The 20,979-nt window shown below is 43.2% G+C and overlaps 4 protein-coding genes across 5 annotated transcripts; 1 reads left to right on the top strand and 3 right to left on the bottom strand.

Annotated features, from left to right (window-relative positions):
* Positions 1-236: 236 nt before the first annotated feature.
* LOC134183460 (uncharacterized) lies at positions 237-9,070 on the bottom strand. Its single transcript, XM_062651009.1, has 5 exons — positions 8,947-9,070; positions 8,717-8,889; positions 6,650-7,901; positions 1,393-1,551; positions 237-1,152 (listed from the first exon to the last, which is right to left on the bottom strand). The coding sequence occupies exons 3-5, from the start codon at positions 7,778-7,780 to the stop codon at positions 835-837; spliced, it is 1,608 nt and encodes a 535-aa protein (XP_062506993.1). The 5' UTR covers positions 7,781-7,901; positions 8,717-8,889; positions 8,947-9,070; the 3' UTR covers positions 237-834.
* A 782-nt stretch (positions 9,071-9,852) lies between these two features.
* LOC134183401 (uncharacterized) lies at positions 9,853-20,676 on the bottom strand. Its single transcript, XM_062650922.1, has 15 exons — positions 20,348-20,676; positions 19,920-20,279; positions 18,895-19,800; positions 18,691-18,822; positions 18,367-18,431; positions 18,205-18,291; positions 18,042-18,146; positions 17,899-17,982; positions 17,772-17,837; positions 17,579-17,699; positions 13,074-13,221; positions 12,953-13,013; positions 11,279-11,445; positions 11,155-11,218; positions 9,853-10,861 (listed from the first exon to the last, which is right to left on the bottom strand). Exons 2-15 carry the CDS (start codon positions 20,110-20,112, stop codon positions 10,088-10,090), a joined length of 2,973 nt encoding a protein of 990 aa, XP_062506906.1. The 5' UTR covers positions 20,113-20,279; positions 20,348-20,676; the 3' UTR covers positions 9,853-10,087.
* Positions 13,898-15,213, top strand: LOC134183346 (uncharacterized). Of its 2 annotated transcripts, XM_062650848.1 has the most exons (4): positions 13,898-14,435; positions 14,514-14,599; positions 14,655-14,887; positions 14,945-15,213. In XM_062650848.1, exons 2-4 carry the CDS (start codon positions 14,562-14,564, stop codon positions 15,187-15,189), a joined length of 516 nt encoding a protein of 171 aa, XP_062506832.1. In that variant the 5' UTR covers positions 13,898-14,435; positions 14,514-14,561; the 3' UTR covers positions 15,190-15,213. The 2 variants fall into 2 exon arrangements, with proteins under 2 accessions (XP_062506832.1, XP_062506833.1); XM_062650849.1 differs by lacking the exon at positions 13,898-14,435 and having other exon boundaries at positions 14,446-14,599.
* Positions 15,246-16,623, bottom strand: LOC134183579 (uncharacterized). Its single transcript, XM_062651163.1, has one exon. It carries the CDS (start codon positions 16,527-16,529, stop codon positions 15,246-15,248), a length of 1,284 nt encoding a protein of 427 aa, XP_062507147.1. The 5' UTR covers positions 16,530-16,623.
* Positions 20,677-20,979: the final 303 nt, after the last annotated feature.

Genomic DNA, 20,979 nt, shown 5'->3' on the forward strand with positions numbered 1-20,979 from the left:
CTAGTAGGTATCACTAGATGTTGTCTTTAGATATGGAAATATGCATATGATATCAGATTATATTACCTGGTAGGATCAATTAGATAGAGACCTGGCTGTTCAATTGCACATTCGAATCAACTTCACAAGCCATTCAAAAGTATAGAATCAACACGATTCACTCAAAGTTCTTTCATACTCCAAGCCAGTTACGTACTCGTAGTTTGCCATGCAAATGATTACCATCACACATGTACTGTGTTCACTACCACTCAATTCGATATGTGTAAAGAAATTTACAGATACAAGACCAAACACATGCAGCCCTCAATTGTACAGTCACTGTACTCAACACTATGTATATACGCACATTGTCAACATAAAAATAAAACATACTTAGTAACTATTGTACTGATCATTTAGTATACCATGATGTCATGATGCAGTTTGTTACATACTCATACATGCATACTGCATCAGCATAGAACAGTCGCTAGCTGCAGCTGTGGCTGTATGTACAGCAAGCATAATAGATGGCTGAACTGCTGCTATTTACAGCTTGCTTGATTGTTGTGTACCTATACACTGTCACTCACTGTTGGTTTTCAGCGCAGTAGATGACAAATCCCTTTGTCTTTGATTCACTCTCCTCCGTAGGCTGGACATGCCAGCAATGCTGGATGCACAATCAGTTTTATCATTTCTTGTCGTTCTTGGCTACATGTTCTGATGATGACAAACCACTGTCTGGAATGGTGTCAACACCAAGACCTTGCATGCCACTGATCTTTGAACCATTAAACTCTCTGACATGGATTGCTCTATTAAGTGTTCTCAGCAGCCCTAGTAGCGCCTCTATTGTATTTTAGTCGTTTCCTCACTTGCCTGAGCACGAAACAATTTATTCACAAGCTCCAACAGCTGCTTTTGTATGTCCTTCATTTCCTTCTGATGCTCTCCCTCATTTTCCAGGTTAAGAGATCGCTCATTCCCACAACGTTGCTTCAGATCTCTGTTTTCAGCCTTTAAATCACTATTTTCTTTACTTAGGTTGGTTATCATTTTCGGATGCAAATAAACAAGTTCTGGAAATTGTGCTGTAGACCTACTAGTCATTCGGTGACCAGCACTGTTCTCAGCCCTCTTTAGCTCCACCATGCTTTCACCAGGCATCTGCAACCAGAAGACAACGCTTCATTGTCACTGCATTTGCACTAAAAATGACTAGCAAAACTGTACCCTATCTGGTGTTTTGGCCAAATCAATCATGCTATGTATACAGTAGCTATAATACCACAATGTATATGTAGTAATCTTTCCATCATACATGACCATAGTTACAGTACTACATGCACAACCATGCACATCACCTAAGTATTGCACAAGCTGTTACATTATTAGCCCTTGACAAACCTGAAGGTTTCCAGGTGGAAAAACCTCAGAGACGTGTTCTTCTCTGACTCCTTGAAAGTCCTCTTTCCGCTTCCTCCACTCTTGCATATCTTCACTGTCATCATCACTTACAGATCCATCTGCATTCGGTTGGGCAACTACTGCCATTCTTGTAAAGTCCTACATATCAAAACAGCAATTAATGTGTTAGTACAAGTACAGATGTAATCCCATCATGTGATTGCTAGAAAGGTGAGCGAAGATAGCACAGCATCTTCTTAACAGAGGATATAAATTGGTCTATAATGAATGACTAATATTAATTATTGCTAATATAGTAATATCACATGACTAAACATGCTACTAACACAAGCTGCAAGTTGTTTTATAAATTCAGAACCAGACTGGTAGTATGCTCTATTCCTGAATGTGCAGGCAACATCAACAAGTAGTACATGTAGTATGGTTGTCTGAGCCGGACTGCAAGGCCCACGAATGTGTAACGAGAGCTAGAGAGAGAAGACGATTAAATCGATTTGTTGTGAAGCAATCCTCCACATTTTGGCGTAGTCGGTAGGATACGAACGACCCACAGACATAACGGTAGTGAAGACAGGCAGAGCCCCTAAAGAATTTGTACTTGACTAAGGACACAACGTTGCAAGTGAGTTCGAGCTGTGGCTGGAAGACGCTAATGATTACATGGATATCTGCAAAGTGACAGAGCCCGCAGAGAAGAAAAGCCTCTTCCTGAACTTGGTCGGACTGAGTATTACATGAATAATAAAGGATAGGCTATCCCGGATGTGGTAGGAGATGAAAGAGACCCATACAAAACAATGACTGACGCAGTCCTAGCGCACTTCCATCCGACGGTGAATGCAACATCTGAGCGACACAAGTTCCGACAACTAAAGCAGCAAAGCCAGAAGACCGTGACAGCGTTCTTAGGACGCCTACTAGCCAAGGTAGAACATGTGAGTTTGAATCAACGCGTGTAGACATGATACTGAACAGACAAATTAGAGACCAACTGATTGTTGGGCTAAGACATAACGATATTTGAAGGGGACTACTGAAAGAGTCTCAACTCACCCTGGCTCGACCAGTGTCAAAAGCGGTGGCGTATGAGGCATCTATAGCTGACAACTCCCTGTATGAGGAAGTTCCACCGCCAAGCCTAGCAAACAAAGTGAGCCAATCAAATCCAGAGTAAAGGAAACGCTGGGAAGTGCAGATACTGTGGTCGCCACCATACTGAGGAAAACAACACTGTCACAAGATGGGGCACTTTGCTGCCGTGTGCTTCCGTAAGAACAAGATGGCAGTGGCACGTGCAGTGGACCAAGAAGGACTTGGCCTAGAAGCAGATGAGCAGACAAATCGGGTGACTGAGGATTACGACATGATATACAAGACAGGGAGCGGGCAACGGTCGAAACTCTTCACAAGGACACTAACAGTCAATGGAAAACACTGCAGGGGACTGCTGGACACGGGAGCAACTAGAACCCTCATCACACCAGACATAGTGGCAGCAACACGACCAAGCCACACAGTTCTTAAGGCCTATGACGGCACGCCAGTCACAACACTCGGAGTAGCAGACGTTACCATTTCGTCCGACAGCAAGTCCTGCACATGCACGTGCTTCGTGGTCCCAACAGGACAAACTGTACTCTTCGGTCAAGACGTTATCGTACAGCTGCAGTTGTTGTCACTTGCGGACGTGAACGTAGTCAAAGTCAGACCTGTGGACATCACCGTCGATCCCAAGGCAACGCCGGTCGCACTCCCTTCCAGGCACCATGCTTTCAGTCTCCGGGAAGCTATCGAAGCAGAGATCAAGAGGCTGGAAGAACGTGACGTGATCGAGTCAGTCCAGGAAGCCACACCGTGGGTATCGCCGCTAGTACCAACACGGAAGGCGAATGGCACGATAAAACTGTGCGTGGACTACAGACGTCTAAATAAAGCCATCATACGGCAGTGGCATATGTTGCCTACATTAGAGGAGATAACGGCAAAGCTGGAAGGAGCTAAAGTATTCTCTGTCCTAGATGCAGAATCTGGCTTCCATCAGATCCCGCTGGCCATGGACTCTTGCCCATACACCACTTTCACATCCCATTGTGGCCTCTACCGATTTAAACGACTCCCGTTCGGTATCAGCAGTGCCCTCGAGATCTTTCAACGCGTGGTCAGTGACATCCTGCACGGCACAGAGGAAGTGATGGTCTATATAGACGACATTCTCGTTTTCGGCATGTCTCAGGAAGAACACGACAAGAGGATGGAATTGGTATTGCGGCGCTTGAGCAATGTCAATTTGAGGCTCAACTGGGCAAAGTGCCAGCTTCGACAGACAGACGCAGACAAGTTGAGGGCCATTCAGGATATGCCCTATCCCACATCAGTCACAGATTTGCGGTGTTCCTTGGCCTAGCCACATACCTAGGCAAATTTATTCCCCACCTCTCACAAATCACAGATGGTTTACGTCGAATTGCCAAGCAGGAGCCATTTGTGGCCAACAGTGAGTTGAAGAACACCTACGATGCAGCATAGAGGGGTATTGCAACAGCCTTGCAAAGGCTCGCATATTTCCGACCCTCCAGCTTGGTCCCAACGGCTATTAGTAGCGATGCTTCACCACACGGCCAGGGGCGATGCTTTTGCAGAAAGATGACAGAAGTCAATGGACCCCGGTGGCATGAGCGAGTCGGTCATTGACAGCAGCGAAAACCCGTTATTCCCAGTTGGAAGGGAAATGCTTGAAGTGGTATTTGCAATCACACGCTTCCGTCAATATGTACTGGGACGACACATACAGCCCTTCACCGATCATAAACCGCTCGTCAACATCGTGTGCAAGCCATTCGATGACATACCACCTCAACTTCAGCGTTGGTTGGTCGCCCTGATGCCGTATCAATACTCACTGACGTACACACCCGGCCATCACTTGGTGTGTGCAGACGCATTATCTAGGGCCCCACTGGTGGACCAACACCCGTCGCCCGAGGAATGTCGGTCCATGCGCGAATATGTGAATATGGTCTTAGAAGAAGCACCAGTGGGTATGGACGAGATACAAAGAGCATCCGAGGATGATCCTCTCATCAGCAGTCTCATGAAAAGAGTCATTACCGTGTCCTGGAGAGACCTCAACCCACAAGAATCATCATACTTCCTAGTGCGGGAGCAACTGACAGCAATTGACGGTTTCTTACTGTTTGATAGTTGCTATGTTCTTCCTGAGAATCTCAGACAACCGGTACTAAGACTAGCCCAAGAGGGTCACCCAGGCCGAGACGCTTTCGTAGACACGCTGAGGACAAGAGTCTGGTGGCCCGAGCTGACCAAAAAGGCGACTGCCTTCGCAGAACAGTGTGGAGTGTGCTGGCGGAGGCATCCTAATCAAGAACAAGACTTGCAGCCGTCCGAAGTTAAGAGTGTCTGGAATAAACTGGCGATTGACCTCGTGTCAATAGAAGGACATTCGTGCTTGTCGATCATTGACTACGGCTCTCGCTACCCTGAAGTGATCCCCTGGCCTTAGCATTAGCCACAGCAGTGATCGACAAACTTATGGAGATGTTCGCGAGGTTTCGGCTCCCATCAGTCCTAGTGACTGACAATGGACCTCAGTTCACAGCGGCAGAGATAGAACAATTTTTCAAGCAGTTGGATATTCGCCACGTCCATTCAAGCTCGCGGTATCCAAGATCCAATGGGATGGTCGAGAGGCTCCACCGTGTTTTGCGGCAACGGCTAAAAGGATTATGGCCGTCCATTTCTTTCCCATGCCGATTACAGCAAGTCTTGATGGACATCTGAAATTCTACTCACAGGATGTTAGGGACCACGCCAAGTAAAGCCCTCTTCGGCCGTGTCCTCCTCACCCGGGTACCATCCTATCACCACCCCGTTATGATTAACACTGCACACCAGCTGAGAGCGAAGGCGGAGATGGCAACTGGCCACGCCGCGAGGGGAGGGGTACACCCCTACCCACACTAAAACCGGCACTACAATGATACTGCAGAATGGATGTACAGATACCACCAAAAAATGGCGAGAACTGGAACAGTAAGGGCGCCAGGTGGGGTGTCAGACGGCAAGCAAAGTTTGCTCAGGAAATGACAACAGGTGAGGCAGTGTAATCGACAGCCCAAAGAAGATGAGCAGGATATGCCCAAAGCTTGGACCCAGGCCCCTATGCTTACAGACTCAGGAGGCGGAGAAGAGATTACACATCACGTACCGCCAACCCAGTGACCTACGGAAAGTTTTGTGGAGCCTTAATCTAAAATGACTGCGGCAATAACGTGGGAACGGGGGGGGGGGGCAATAACATGGGAACGGGGGGGGGAAATAACATGGGAACGGGGGGAAATAACATGGGAACGGGGAGCACCGATCCAGAGCCAAGATCAGTGGACAACCCTGCCGAGCACTGGCACTCAGTACGGTCTCTATACAAGTCAGGGACAGTGACGAGGTCTGGGCGCCATGTGAAACTGTCGATGAAAGTGCAGGAAGCTGATATGTAGGAGACGTTAGTTGTATCGGGGTGTTGAGTTGCATTAGTTGAGTTGCATTAGTTGAGTTGAGTTGAGTTAGTAGCCTAAAAGACAGAGGGGGTAATGTAGTATGGTTGTCTGGGCCGGACTGCGAGGCCCACGCATGCGTAACGAGAGCTACAGAGAGAAGACGATCGAATCGATTTATTGTGAAACAATCCTCCACAGTACACACCAAAATAACGATCACAACTGAAAACAAGATGACTGCCCCTGGGAAAAGATGTAATCAATATGCAAATCATGATTGCCCACCAGTATTAGACACTACAAATATCTTGACAAGCACTAAATGACACTGGAAACAGCTTAAGTAAGGCATTTCCACTCTTTAAAAAGGTGACAACCATTTGATGTTGGTAGTAGTGATAGTGACCAAGCAACTGACACTATGTCTGCCAATGAATAACTTAAAACACCCCAACTGTGGGGTCGATTACTGCTGGATGCCTCATATTTACTCCTACCATCATTGTCTACATAGCCTCTGTAAGGAATAAACCAAAACCACTTTCCATCCTGGTCAGTTGTGTGGGTCATCAGTAAGGGCAAACAGCAGGTATAGCAGTCGAGGAACATATAAACTACATATGGTACTTCATTTGCTGCAGATGTCTACAAGCTATTTGGTACTTGCTTTATAATATATACAACGACACACATGTACATGCATGCCTATTTAAAACTCTCACCTGTTCAGGCAGAGCATCCAAATTGTCAGCTGGCAATCGTGCTCTTAGCATCTTGTTCTCTTCTTCCAACTTGCACACTTTCTTCTCTGCTTCTATTCGTCTACGCCTTTCTTCCTGCCATTCGTTTTCTACTTCATCTATTCTAGTGCCCATTTCTTGTTCATGTAATTCTGACTGCAGCTTTTGATAATCTCTTACATGGCATTGATCAATGAGCTCCTTATGAGTCAGCATCTTCAGATCTCCTTCGACAAGATCAGGAAGTCCTTTCTGTTGTAATACACGGAGAGTTTCCCTTTTCCTAGACAAATTATCAGCACCTGCAACAGGTCCTACTGTTGATTTCTCTTCTGCCTTTGCAGAATACAAACCTGCTTGCAAGCCTTTTGAAGAACTACTGGATTGTAGTCCATATCGTTGCTTGTATACAGCTTTCTGATAGTCAGTCAAGGTACACTCATGCATCAATGAAGTTACAGGTTCTATTGCTTCTGCTGATTCGCTAGATGTCTGTAAAGTATTCTGTTTGGCAGCCAAACTTAATACACTTTGTTGTTCATCCTCTCTCTTGTACACTAACCTACTAGATGTATCACCAAATCCACTACCACTACCAGCCACTAATCTATACCGACCACCTGCTGTATCTTCTCTATTACTCTTAGCACTAGAAAACACAGAATCATCTGGAGAGTTCACCTTCCCCACCACCTCTCCTACACCACCAACGGCCCCCTTGCGGTAACGTGGTAATGATGATGAGGCATGACTCTCGTGCCACCACGTTGCAAAAGGCTCAACATGCACCATCGTCCCTTTCTCTAACTGCGTCTCCTTCGGCGTACGCCACGATCCAATTTCCTTCGCTTTCATTCCAGCCACACGCTCCAGGGCGACACGCGCCCCTCCCGCCATCCCCATTTCACTCATATATTCTTTTTTTCTCTCTTTTCGTTCAAATCCTTGGGGATTTACCTTCATCGCACCACTGGACGCCTCCGCCGTCGACAAATGGAATCGTGTTTCATCTTCTTGTTTCGTTTTCATCAATGCAGCTCGCATGTTCTCATCAGAGGCAGCCAGACCTTGTCTTTGAGCATATACATCATCCCTGTATTTTTTACCAGCCATTGCAACTGTTCACGAACGTGGGGCGTCGTCCTGGATGCAGGCACACACTCATAGCTTCCCTACTGACCGAGTAGGTCTAGCTCAATCTGAGCATGCGTGAGATAACAGCGACTTTGTTGATCTACGAAAAAACATCATCAAGTGACGTCAAATGAATAATGAAGAAGTACTTGAAGTGCAAACCCTCGGCCGGTATGCACCTTGAAGGTAAATTAGTCGCGCTATGACAAAATCGTATAACAGAATGGTATGATGTGGGTAATAAATAAGAAGCATTATTGAAAATGACAAAGGTCGACCTTGAGGTAAGTCACGTGACTGGCTGCTACCGTGTACAACGGGTAGCTACGCAGTCCGTCAGCCAACGTCCCGTAGGACCTCGCTTCTATTTTTTACAACCTTCGCTCGTCGGTTCTTTGTGCAGGTGATTGTTTGTGCAACTTGTAAGGTCGTAACTATGGCTGGTTTTAGGCGTGGCATACGTACCAGAGCCAAAACAAAATTAGATGTGGGAACGTTACAAATATAGTTGTTTCCAAATGATGGAACAAGCCAAATGTTACAAGTCGGAGAGCCTCGACGCTAGGCCGGCTGGCAATCTTCGCCTTACGTGATGAAGTAACGGGCGTGATCATTGTTCTGTTTGTTGGTGGGAAAGCTAGGTTACAAATGGAGACCAAACAAGCAGCTCACCACCGATTTTCCAGCTCACAAGAATGTAAAAGTCTCGTTCTTTGTGCAGCTTCTCTAGGCGTCTTGTTGTTTGTGCGGCTTCTCTAGCTAGACGTCGCCTACTGTTGTCATGAGGTGACCCCAGAGCCAAAACAAAACATCAATGCGGGAAAACATGCACGTGCACATGTAGATTAGCGTCTGTTCGCTCCGACTTTGGATACCGTAAAACAGAAATGAATAGAGACGCACTAGCGTACTTACAGGTCGGCCGAGCCGCTTTGTCCAACAAACAGACGCTGTCATGGACAATGCACGTTCTCCTTCGCAAATTCCCGTCAAACGCCAAATTTCTGTTGAAGACGACACTAGTGATCGTTGCAACAACACCACGGCCGCTCAGCCACGCACACCCAAAATTCAAGCTGGCAGAACCACTATGCAGAAACACTGTAGAACAAGCAAAATGTTACAAGTCAGGTACAGCTACACACCTCGCCCTGGTTGTTGTTGGGGAAACATACACGTACAAATGTATGTGCTAAACCCTTAAAGCAAAGGACTAAACACCATGTACAGGACGGACGCCCGATGGCCGAATTCTCGTTAGCAGCTACCAAACAAAGCGAGGTGGAGCCTCATGATGACATCACGTTCGTCTATTGGTCAGTAATAACACCACTTCTCCTCTATTGGTCGGAATAGCTTCATTTGCATCTCCGCTAACCAACTATATATACGGTCGTTGGGTGTAAGCTTACGGTCATCGAACGACTACTATACTTGAGGCCCTGAAATCCGAGCCTCGAGTAATTACATTTATTAATTAAATTAGAGACTCTGACGCAACACTGCGTTTGTTGTTCAAAACGACGTCTCCTCCCAATACTTATAAAGACACAACATGGACAATTGGTAGTGTTGCTTGCCTTCTGAGTTGAAAAAGACCAAAAACGAAGAAATCCAACCAAGAAATGTGACCTCTGTGTATAGCATGCATATTATTGTCAAGAGCATATGCAAAACAAGAAAATACTTGGACAGCAATATTTTGAGATGCAGCCATGGCCAGACTGGCATCGCATGCATACAAAGGCAGTTTAAGAACTATTGCCAGTAAATGTTGGTTTTGCAATTCAAAAACACAAAACTCCACAAATGCCTACAGCAAACAAGAGCTCTGGTGACTCTTCCTTCTACCCTGTGTCTTTCAAACTGTTTCAAGTAACAGTGGTGGTGGCAGTAACAACAACAACAACAACAACAACAGTGACAGATAGGCAACTATATTTGCCACCAGTAGATAAGAGACATGAAGGCAAAACATATTCAAAATGTAATAATAAAGTTCGTAAGCATGGTACTGTACTGGTATTGTCTCATAAGTAATTAATTACGTGAAACCATGACCTGTCACACACACACACACACACACACACACACACACACACACACACACACACACACACACACACACACACACCTACCCATGCTACAAACTGTATCACTAAAATAAATCAAAAAAGCGATAAAAATTGCGCATCAATTCCTCTGTTGTCAGTTCAGGTCTCCTACTCTGACTTCAGTTCATGATTTTGCTCTGGTTGTTCACCCTTCAGTCTGTTAGGGAGTGAACTACACGCTAAAGGAACCTGCCACTGCTCCATTGTTTTGTTGCATGTCTGCAGGTAACAGCGCAAGATCCATTGTCTGTGATGATTTACAGCCATTATATCCACTGTCTGCTTGCAGACTATTTCTTGCAGCTGCATCCTCACTTAAAGTGTGTTTACTTTCTGTAAGTTCCAACATCGATTCTGGGCCTTTATTTGGTTTTGAGCTATCATATTCCCGACGTAATTTTAGCGGCTTGTTCTTCAATTCTGTTTTTCCACTACATTCTTGTTCTTCTGCCACTGGTTTTGCTTCTTCTTCACTATCTTTCTTCTCCATTGCCTCTGATTGTAAACAATACCTATTCTCAACAGACACCAGCTGTTTAGGTAGCACCTCCACTTCATTATTAAGGTATTGCTCAGTTTCTTGTGCAAGAGGCAACTTGTTCTCATAATGTTGTTGCTGTTGTTGTTGTTGGTGTTGCTTCAACTCGTTCTCATAATGTTCTAGTTGTTGCTTCAACTTGTTCTCATAATGTTGTCGTTGTTGCTTCAACTTGTTCTCATAATGTTGTTGTAGTTCTTGCTTCTCCTCAGTAACATGCTCTTGACATGTTGTAAAAGCCTTCTGATAATCCCGCAAGGCTTTCTCCACATGTACACCCCGCAACATAGATGTATATTCATTATCATGCATGAGTGTGTCTGTTTTCAGAGCACTGTTCTCGTCTTTAAGAGCACTGTTCTCAGCAACCACATTTCCTTCAGGTGAAATGATATTTCTAGTGGATACCTGCAACCAGAAAAGGTTGTATTGTCACCGCAATCACACAAATTAAAGTTGAAAATAACTAGCAAAATAAAATATCATATACCATATCTGGATTTTTTTGGACCAGCACTGTTAAGCTGCTCATGCAAGTCATGTAGCAACAAATTAATTAACAAGGTTTGGGATGTCGGAAAACCACCACGCACCAAAAGTTTTGGGGGTCCACGCTCGCCAAAAGTTTTGGGGGCCCATACTTCCCGTAACCACGACACTGCGTAGAGATACAAAGACATACATGTAGCTTGTGTACTTACTGGTCTTTGTTGTTGAACACACGTGACTTCCTGAATTGCTTCATCGCTAGCCTCTACTTCAACGCTACAGATTGAGTGTTTGAACACGAGACCTTTTCACAAATCAAACACATCACTTACTCACCCTTCATCAACAAAGTTAGCAACTGACACTGCAGTGTCAACGTGATCGCGTGAGTCTTGTGAAAAACTTAGCAATTCTGTTGGCTCGTCCATCTCTCCACTTTGCTCTTCACATTCCCAGTCGCTAGGGAAGTCGTTCATTTCCACTTGACTTTGATGTCTAGCTAGCTAAGAATCCAACAATTTTTAAAATAAACCGGTATTGCGCAGTTGCGACAGTCATGTGATCTACAGATTAATTTGGTGCCAACAGTTCCCGCCAATGTTAGAGGGCACCTCCATATATGGCATTACACGTGTACACTCACACCAAAATGAACAGACTGTACTAAACACATTTCTGTGAAACTAGACAAAGACAATTTACCAAGAATAAATTTGTAACTCACTCACTGTTCACAGCCTGCTACCCAGAGATATCAACATCCTGTAAACTTGTCAAAATTTCTAGACTTTTATCGCGTCGTCTTCTCCTCACTCGCGCACATTGCGTTTACAAAACCATTGATAGATTTGAATGAGCAACAAGAAACGAGCTACTCTAGATAGCCAATCACAGTGTGCTCATTCACACACCATACCCACCCTAAACGACTCTGTACATTACACTCTATGCATGCACGTGACAGGCTACCCTAGGGCATCCGGGGAAGAGGTAAACTTGTGGGTGAGTAAATCAACATGCCGCCTAGTAGGTATCACTAGATGTTGTCTTTAGATATGGAAATATGCATATGATATCTATCTAGATAAAGGAGAGGTGTCTGTCCGTCTGTCTGTCTGTCTGTCTGTCTGTTCGTACAAGCGTTTCTCGAAGACGGCCAGTCTGATTTCGGCCGAATTTGGCTTGCGCACGCCCAATTCATCGGACGGTACGCGCCGAGCGTGTCGTTTATTGCCGGCGGCGGTGGGAACGAAAGATATTTTTGCTGATATCCGGGTCTTGAAAAAATACGCCCACCGTAGCCACTCCCCTTCTTGATATCTGATGGGAGGGGTTTGGCTATGCGAGACTAGAGCTGCCGTGTTTGATGCACCTGTTGCCCGAAACGCCATCAACGTCTTCGAAGAGACGACGTTCAACGGGACTGTCGAAATGGCGAGAGTCGGCATTCGTTATATACGGGGAACAGATTATCCGGGTAAGTATTGCACGTGACTTGCACGTTACAGGATTCACGTCGAAATTATAGGTGCCAGGTTCGATACACCTGTTCTCCGCAACGAGACTGTCGAAATGGCTTCAACGGGATCAATAATCCAATCAACGGGATTTTTGAAACTGGACACGTGTCGAATAGATGCCAAGGGTCGAAAGTGAGACTGTGGTCGTCTTCCTGACTTCTCCCACGACGACGCAATTAGGCGTCGAACGTGTCGTTTCTTGCCGAAACAAGCGCGAAGAGCAAGATTCGAATTCATTCAGCACATCCGGGACCTCGCAACTAAGATTGCACGTGACGTGTCCACAGACCTATCTTTACATTACAGTATCTTGCCCGTACGAAGGACGGGCCACATGAGCTCGTTGATTAATAAAGCTTGGGCTATCGGAAACCACCACGCCCTAAAAGTTTTGGGGTCCACGCTCGCCAAAAACTTTGGGGTCCATACATCCCCATAACCACGACACTGTGTAGAGATACAAGAACATACATGTAGCTTGTGTACTTACTGGTCTTTGTCGTTGAACACACGCGACTTCCTGAATTGCTTCATCGCTAGCTACTTCATTGCTACAGATTGAGTGTTTGAACACGAGACCTTTTCACAAGTCAAACACACCACTTACTCACCCTTCACCAGTAAAGCAGGCAACTGGCATTGCAATGGCATCTTCTTCACCAAACAAGTCAATGTTCCCTCGCATTATTGGCAACTTCCCCTTTTTCACAGCTACTTCATACTCAACCTTAACAATAGGACCGAGACTATCAATAGCACCTGCAAATACACAACAACAAAGATACTGATCTAATAAACTGACTGCAGAACAGCTACAATGTCAGTACATAACAACCACAAAATACATACTGCTGTTTCTGTTGCAAACACACAACATCACAAATGTATGCAACAATTCTATATTAATAACTAACTAGTTTGACTGTTCTTTGTTTGGGCAAATTTACACAACCATGTATCGTGCTCCCTGGATTAAAATGGTTTAATACTTTCTTAGAATCTAAACATTTTTAGTTAGGAAGCGTCTTTACTTGTCACTTAGTAAATCTGCAATCTCAACATTATTATCCGGGACTTCATACTTCACCAGACTTCTTTCTACTGCTGTGTTGGAAGATGCATGGGTGAAAGCATCAGACGACGTGTAGGAGTGCACAGTAATAGTGAGAGATGGGACATTGGTAGTTTGATATGTCAAATAAATCGCTCTCTTTGCTCTCTGCGACATCTTATACTGTTTCTGAGACTGCCTGATGCAGTCTTTTTCAACTATTGCCCAGAGAAAAAAACAGTGCAAGGCCCTACAAAAATTAGGGTTCATCTACGTGCAACCCTAACTCTGACTCTAACCCTAACCGTAACCGTAACCCTAACCCTAACCCATAACCCTAACTGTTAAACACAAACCACTTGAGCTAAACTACCTCTAAGGGCATGTCTCCACTTGCGCTGCTTTAAACTAGTTCAGCTTTAAACATGTTTAGAACTTAAACATGTTTAGAAAAGAAGCGTCTCCACCTATTGCGCTAGTACCGGAACTCTAGAATATTATCCGGGATTTCTTCTTTGATCACGATGTCCAATTTGCACAATTCGTGGGTGGAAGCCTGTAAGAATGCGTTGGAGTGCAACACATCCATTGTAGACAACACTTTGGTTTTGGGAGAGGGAAGTTCGAACTCTGGGGGAGAAAGGCGTCGCTCTCCTATGTGGACTGTGGATGAAACGATCACCTTAATTAATATCTGGGGCCAGAATGAAATGCAAAGGAGGTTACGAGAAATGGGCAGAAATCGTCCAATTTGGAACGATATTGCAAGGGAACTAGAGGACAATGGCTATTTTAGAACTTGGGAACAGTGCAAGAGCAGACTACACAATTTGGAAAGTCGTTATAAGAAGATTAAAGACGGGACAGTAAAAAAACAGGCAGGGGAGGGGTTGTGTGGCCTTACTTTGATATCCTGGACAAGGTATGTCAAGTCAATTAATAAACTAAAAGATGGATTATTCCTACTAATATATTAATCATTCCCACAAATGAATGTCAGATACTAGGGACAAGGAGATCAGTTGCTCCAGCTGTTCTAATTGGGAGCATGCCAGTAGATGATGACGGACAAGAAGAAGATTCCAGGTTTTTCAAAAGTCGACAAGTCTCTTTGTAGTATTTCCAATTCTGTTCTTGCTAGTGTGGTGGTGCCTGACAGTGACAAAGAAGACAATGCCAGTTTTTCTAGCTGCAAATTAGACAGCGAAGAAAGTACCGTCATGATCTCATCCAGGTCTACATCTCATGAGCAGACACCTATTAGTAGGTCTGGAGTTGAGGATGAAGAGGAAGGCTGCAATACAGAAAGGGATGTTGATGCCACTGTTGCGTTGAAGAAAGGGAAAGGAAAACGTAAAAGGACTGATGACACAGGTACAGGTGGATAGGACAAGGATGAAGACAGTGTTAACTAACCAATGTTGTATGTAGGCAGGACTGCGGGACAAAAGAAAATGAAAGGCAGTGGTACAGAGAAGAAAACAAGGAATGAGCACCTCGTACAATTACTGACCACTAAACTCAAAGAGATGGATGATGATATGTTGGAAAAGGAGGCAGCAAGAAGAGAGAAGGAGGAGGAGAGTAGAAGGCAGTGGGAGGAAGAACAGGATAACAAAAGAATGACATTCATGAAGGACATTATGCATGGCTTCTTTGAAGCCATGAAGAAATAAACCATTGAAGTGTTTTTTGTCAAAGCTGTTGAGAGTTTCATTATAATTAGTCAATGTCACATCAGATACTCAGCTACAGCTTGTCTTATCATATGAGCTCTTCCTCTGACTCTGCCTGCATGATCGTCAACACATTCATAATAAGGCTCTCCTGGTCGTCGTTGCAGCCACTCTTCTTCAACTCCATCTTGTTGCACTAGGCAGTAATTGTGAAGTGTGCAGCAAGAAATAATAGTTGTAATAGCATTTAGGGCATTGTCATCTAGACACTTGCTTAGGCACCTCCATCTTCCCTTAAGCATACCAAACGCCCGCTCCACAACCATCCTAGTACTACTGTGTTTGTAGTTAAAGTTTCTCTTCTCAGCTGACATATTAGCACTTTCAGGGAATGGTTTCATTAGCCATGGCAATAGTGGATAAGCGGAATCTCCAAGTATTAGTGCATTGACATCAACACCACATATATTTCTCAAACCTTCCTCTGGAAATATTCCAGTATGTTCATGCACTCTGAACAAAGGGCTGTTGGAAAACACACGAGCATCATGGACACTCCCAGGATATCCGACAAAAATGTCTGTAAATCGCAAAGACGAATCAACAACAGCTTGTAGTTGAATGGAATGAAATCCTTTTCGATTTACGTAGTCCTCAGGGCATTCTGTGGGAGCCCTTATTTCTATATGTGTCCCATCTACTGCACCGACTACCTGAGGGAAACCACAAATTCTTTCAAAGCCGTCAATGCTACTTTGAATTTCTCTCCTACTTGGTTGTCTGATATAGGATTGAAAAATTAACTCCATAATTGCATCACAAACATTACGTGTGATTCTGTGAGCTGTTGACCTCCCCACACCAAAGAGATGTCCTGTGGTTCGATACTCACATGTCCCACTGAGACGCCAGAGAGCAATGGCTACTCTCTTCATTACTCCAACAGGTCTGCGAAACCGAGTAGCTTGTCTTGTCAAAAGAGGTCTGAGATCTCTACAAAGAGAAAGAAATGTCTCCTTTTTCATCCTCATATTACTCTTCCAATCTTCTTCCCTCCAGTGCTGCCAAACAGTCTCTTGCCAAAAGTTATCTCTTCTCTCATGGCACCAGACAACTGGAGATCGTCTACTGGTCACCAGAGAACAGCACAGAGTTACAAGTCTTCGTCTTCGTTGAAGGTAACGAGAAAACCGCTCTGATCTTTCCCTCAACAATATCTGCTGTCGTCTATAAGACTCTCTGAGACGGTCTTCTTCAACGAGCCTCCAAATGATAAAGAAGAGACGGCAAAACAAGAGAAGAGCATTGGGGTGCATCTTTGACCATGCGCACGCTAGCATCACGTGATATTTTAAACCTAAACACGTTAGCTAAACTACCTCCGAAACAGGTTTAGCTGAAGCTGTTTAAGTTTCGTTTTAAACATGTTTAACACTAGTGGAGACACGCTGGATTGTAAACACGTTTACGCTAAAACAACTTGTAAACATGTTTAGGCGCTAGTGGAGACACGGTCTAAATCATGTTTACTAATTTTAGTGAAAGCTGTTTAGATTCACATTTAAACAGATTTAACGCTACCTGAGACGTGCTAAATTAATCTTAAGCTTGAAAAACATGTTTTTACTAAAGGTGGTAATGGAGATGTGCCGCCCTTAATCAAGCAAGATGAATTCGCATTGCTAACCCAGTCCCACTGTATTCTACTGTGTAGACTACATATATCAATAATTCACTTGGTATAAACATCAAGGGGTCATCCATAATTGACCACATTTACTCAAGTGGACAAATGTACTCTCTTCTGCATACCCCCTCCCCTAAGCGTACTTAATTAAGAATGTTGTTCATGTGAAACTATTTCTTTACATTAAATAGAAGCCCTTTGGAAGATCGATATGCACATTCCGTGGTTCTGGCCAGCAGTCTTCCATTGTCATTGCACTTTCTGCAAAGCTTCCTCACGAGACAAAGATGGGATGACATGCAAAGACAAAGCGCCCACAAACTGCTGGTACCTGTTCGCCCATGTTTTATAAAGGTCTCTTAGACAGATCTGTTAGTACCTATCACAGAGTACCCACCATCCAACGCCATGTACGCGTCAAACATAGCGCGTGTGTTATAGTCTACTCGTCCTACGCTTGCAACAGATATACAAATGTAGATACAACACGTGTACATGTAACTGCAATATCCTGACATAGTATCACTTCCTATCTACTTCTAGACCAAATGAAATCATAGACATTTTATGCTTGGCCCCAAAAGCGTACAACTACTCTTACCCCTCCCCCTTATGCTTTGTACGCTTGAGTAAATGTTGACAATTATGGATGACCCCTAACACATTCACTTAGCCTATCCAATATACAAAACACAGCCTCACTTGGCAAAACATTATCTGATTCCTCTGGTCTTTTGTTTTTGCTCTTTTTCATTACAAGCTTGAGATTATCGACTCTTCTTTGCAATCTTTCTATCAATGTGTATGCCGTTAATGGTGACAACTAAACACCAGCAACGTCACAGAAATTAACTCATTAAATCAAGCATTTGAAAGCCACAGCAATACATTCTACCTGCGATGTCTGTGATAACTTCAACTCTATCCGCTCTTGAGAACTTTTCACTACACTCAACTGTTTCTAAACCACATTTAATTACAAAGACACAAACATATTATAAGCCTCTTTCTGTAGTACATACAATCATGTGTGCTTGAGTAGCGTTCTCTTTCCATTTCATCCTTGCAAAGCAAGTAGCAACAGACATATCATTCGGTGTCACATCCTGTAAAAACAAAATGGGCATTTAAGTAAAACTGTCCAAACACTTCTAACATTCATAACCTTGACTGCCGGTAATGAGTTATCACTTGTAAGTTCATCTAATGTTTTCCTGTTCTGTTTATTCATTTTTCTTCTGTTCTGAAGTCTTTCATCAATGTCACTGACCTGCAGACATATTTCCTTCACATCAAAGCAATTACAAAAAACTACCTATATTGATCACCTGACTTTTACGCTCCTTTAGTTCATCATCTAAACCATCAAGCACATAAAACAAGTGACGTACTTGTTCCCTCACATTTCTTAATTGCTACATATATAGCAGTACCAACACACCACAATTAGCACACTAACAATATAGCATACAACAGTGAAACAAAAATACTAGAGCAATTGTCGACAGTGGCAACTGGACCATTTGATTAATTTTGAAACTTTTCATTGTTGCTCCTACATCAACAATAACAAACAACATCATAATAGTCTATAAAGACACAATTAATTTTATTGAACCAAGAGATAAAGACTAAGATCAGTTCCTATAACAAGCCTCATGAGAGCATCTCAATTGTAAAGTGCACGACCACCATTGCTACAAGTTCAGACTAAACCTGAACAACAACAGTCAACTGCTACACAACAACTAACAACTGCTACAAAGTTGTTCCCTAGTATGCCAATAAATAATGTACTTCACAAATATACTGACCTGTGCTGTGAATAACACTTGAATCAAGTTTATGCTCTTGTTCAACCTCAAGCTTGCCACTTGCTAAGGCAGATGATGAAAGTAAGTAAATACTTATTGGTACACCCAACAACAACACCAAACAAACTGCTCCTATAACAAACAACAAGAAAGACATTAGGCTTGCTTCAATACACAAATGCAATTAAAGCATTAAGCACTCACCTAATGTTCTCTGATTAAACTTAATTAATGGAGAGGTGTCATTAGCGAATTTGATTGGAAAAATTCCAGTAGGAGTAACATGTATTGTAGAGGGTGGCAAATCACCTATCTTCACCTGAATAGAGACATTTCTTGCTGAATTTGCACACAATGTCTTTCCTATCATTTGACCAAATTGATTTCTAGACTCTTCCTTACTAAACGTCTCCACAAGTCGTAATCCAGCTCTGACTGAGAGACGTAGCAACATCCATGTGCTATTTCTTTTCCAAGAAACTAACTGTACCTCAGAACGATCAACTTTCAGTTGCCGAGCTATGTTCCTTTGAAATGCATCTTCGTCAATGTACTTTTTATCAATATTCAGAATTAGAGTAGCAGTGATGTTTTTATCAACGCAGACAATTGATGCATTATGAACAACTTGAGATGGCGAGATCTTCTGATCATGATCTGTGTCAGTCAAGTACTTCATATGAATGAGTATGTCAACATCTAGTATACCAATGACCACAGACACACAAGATGAGTCAACAAAAAACACCACTGATTGAGAGATGTTGCATGTTCTAAAGTCAAATTCCTCGCAATCATGACAAACTTTCCATGCACCGTCTGGCAAATTATTGTACTTTGCAAGTAGTAAACAACAAAACTTAATGAATCCTAAATTGCCTTTCCAAGGAAGAACTTCTGTCAGCAACCAGTAAGTATCTTCAACTGTCCACTTTGCCCTCAAACTCATTATTTTCTTTGAATCCTGGTAATCAATAAGTTTGTTAGAACGTAGTCGATCTACTCCTATGTGATCTTCAAAGATAATGCTTTTGGACAGTTGAAGCCCTTTGTATACAATAAGATCCCAACATGTTTCATAAGGAAGATCTCTGTTTACATAAGCATGAGCTAAAGCATAACACAAACAAAACCAATAAATACTAATAATCATGTAAATACTAGTAAGTAGATTGAGTTACTATCATCCTTTTATAACTACTGACTGGCACAATTAGTCAAAGACAAACCTTCTGACTTGGACATGTTGCACTTTTGAAAATCAAATTCTGCACAAGCATCACAAACTTCCCATCCAATTCTCGGCAATTTGTTCTTTTCACGTAGTAAACAACAGAACACAATGAATCCTGGATTGCCCGTCCAAGGCAGAAGTTTTGTCAACAACCAACGAGTATTGTCCACTGTCCAGCTTGCCCTCATTTCACCTATTTCGTCCAAATCCCAGTTGTTGAGAAGTTTGGAAGAACGTAGTGAATCTATTCCTATGTGTTCTTCAAAGTCAATTCTGTTAGATAGCTCAAAACTTCTGTCTTGAACATAATCCCAACAAGTTCCAGGAGAAGGATCTCTATTTTCAAATGCAATAACTACGACACATGTCATTGTAGATAAATCAATTGTCAACTATGCATTAAAAGTTGAAAGAATTGCTTACCCCATATTATCACAAATGGAACTGCTACAACTGCACAATACACTCGTCCATCAAAACTGCTAATACAATAAGTAACCAGTAGAAACAGTAAAATAAATCCAATTAAGAGCAGAGCTTGAATGAATGAAGGAATGCTTGCTTGGTATTTTATCAAAAATTGTAAACCAGCACTTAAGCCAATGCTAACTAGTATTCTATATGCTTCAAGAATAGTCTTCACATAGCTTAACCACTCTCCTAATCTCTACAAAATACAACCACAACACCTTCATTAAGTCTGGTTTTCTACATGTGCCATTCACCTAAACAGCATAGTGTAGCACAGCACAGCATAGCACAGCACAGTGTAGCACAGGACAGTGTAGCACAGGACAGTGTAGCACAGGACAGTGTAGCACAGCACAGTGTAGCACGTACAGCACAGTGTAACACAGGACAGTGTAGCACAGTACAGTGTAGCACATACAGCACAGTGTAGCACAGCACAGTGTAGCACAGAACAGTGTAGCACAGGACAGTGTAGCATAAGCATGTCTCCAATATGTTACACTGCAATATTGTAGCAACAAGTTGATGTTGATGGTGTTCACAATTGGTCACATGTCTGCAATGGTGAACGAGATTTCTACTAA

Source organism: Corticium candelabrum, chromosome 8, assembly GCF_963422355.1.
Source record: "Corticium candelabrum chromosome 8, ooCorCand1.1, whole genome shotgun sequence".
NCBI lineage: Eukaryota > Metazoa > Porifera > Homoscleromorpha > Homosclerophorida > Plakinidae > Corticium > Corticium candelabrum.

Bases quoted from the DNA above. Each gene is read 5' to 3' on its own strand.
- LOC134183401 (XM_062650922.1), bottom strand. From the start codon at position 20,112: ATGAGGGCAAGCTGGACAGTGGACAATACTCGTTGGTTGTTGACAAAA. The intron at 18,432-18,690 runs GTCAGTATATTT...TTGTTGATGTAG, and splicing joins AAGTGTTATTCACAGCACAG to GAGCAACAATGAAAAGTTTC. The intron at 13,014-13,073 runs GTGAGTAAGTGG...CTCAATCTGTAG, and splicing joins GCCTGCTTTACTGGTGAAGG to CAATGAAGTAGCTAGCGATG.
- LOC134183579 (XM_062651163.1), bottom strand. From the start codon at position 16,529: ATGCTAGCGTGCGCATGGTCAAAGATGCACCCCAATGCTCTTCTCTTG.
- LOC134183346 (XM_062650848.1), top strand. From the start codon at position 14,562: ATGCCAGTAGATGATGACGGACAAGAAGAAGATTCCAG. The intron at 14,600-14,654 runs GTTTTTCAAAAG...TGTTCTTGCTAG, and splicing joins GGACAAGAAGAAGATTCCAG to TGTGGTGGTGCCTGACAGTG. The intron at 14,888-14,944 runs GTACAGGTGGAT...TGTTGTATGTAG, and splicing joins TAAAAGGACTGATGACACAG to GCAGGACTGCGGGACAAAAG.
- LOC134183460 (XM_062651009.1), bottom strand. From the start codon at position 7,780: ATGGCTGGTAAAAAATACAGGGATGATGTATATGCTCAAAGACAAGGT. The intron at 1,552-6,649 runs GTGAGAGTTTTA...TTTGATATGTAG, and splicing joins TGGATGCTCTGCCTGAACAG to GACTTTACAAGAATGGCAGT. The intron at 1,153-1,392 runs GTTTGTCAAGGG...TTCTGGTTGCAG, and splicing joins TTCCACCTGGAAACCTTCAG to ATGCCTGGTGAAAGCATGGT.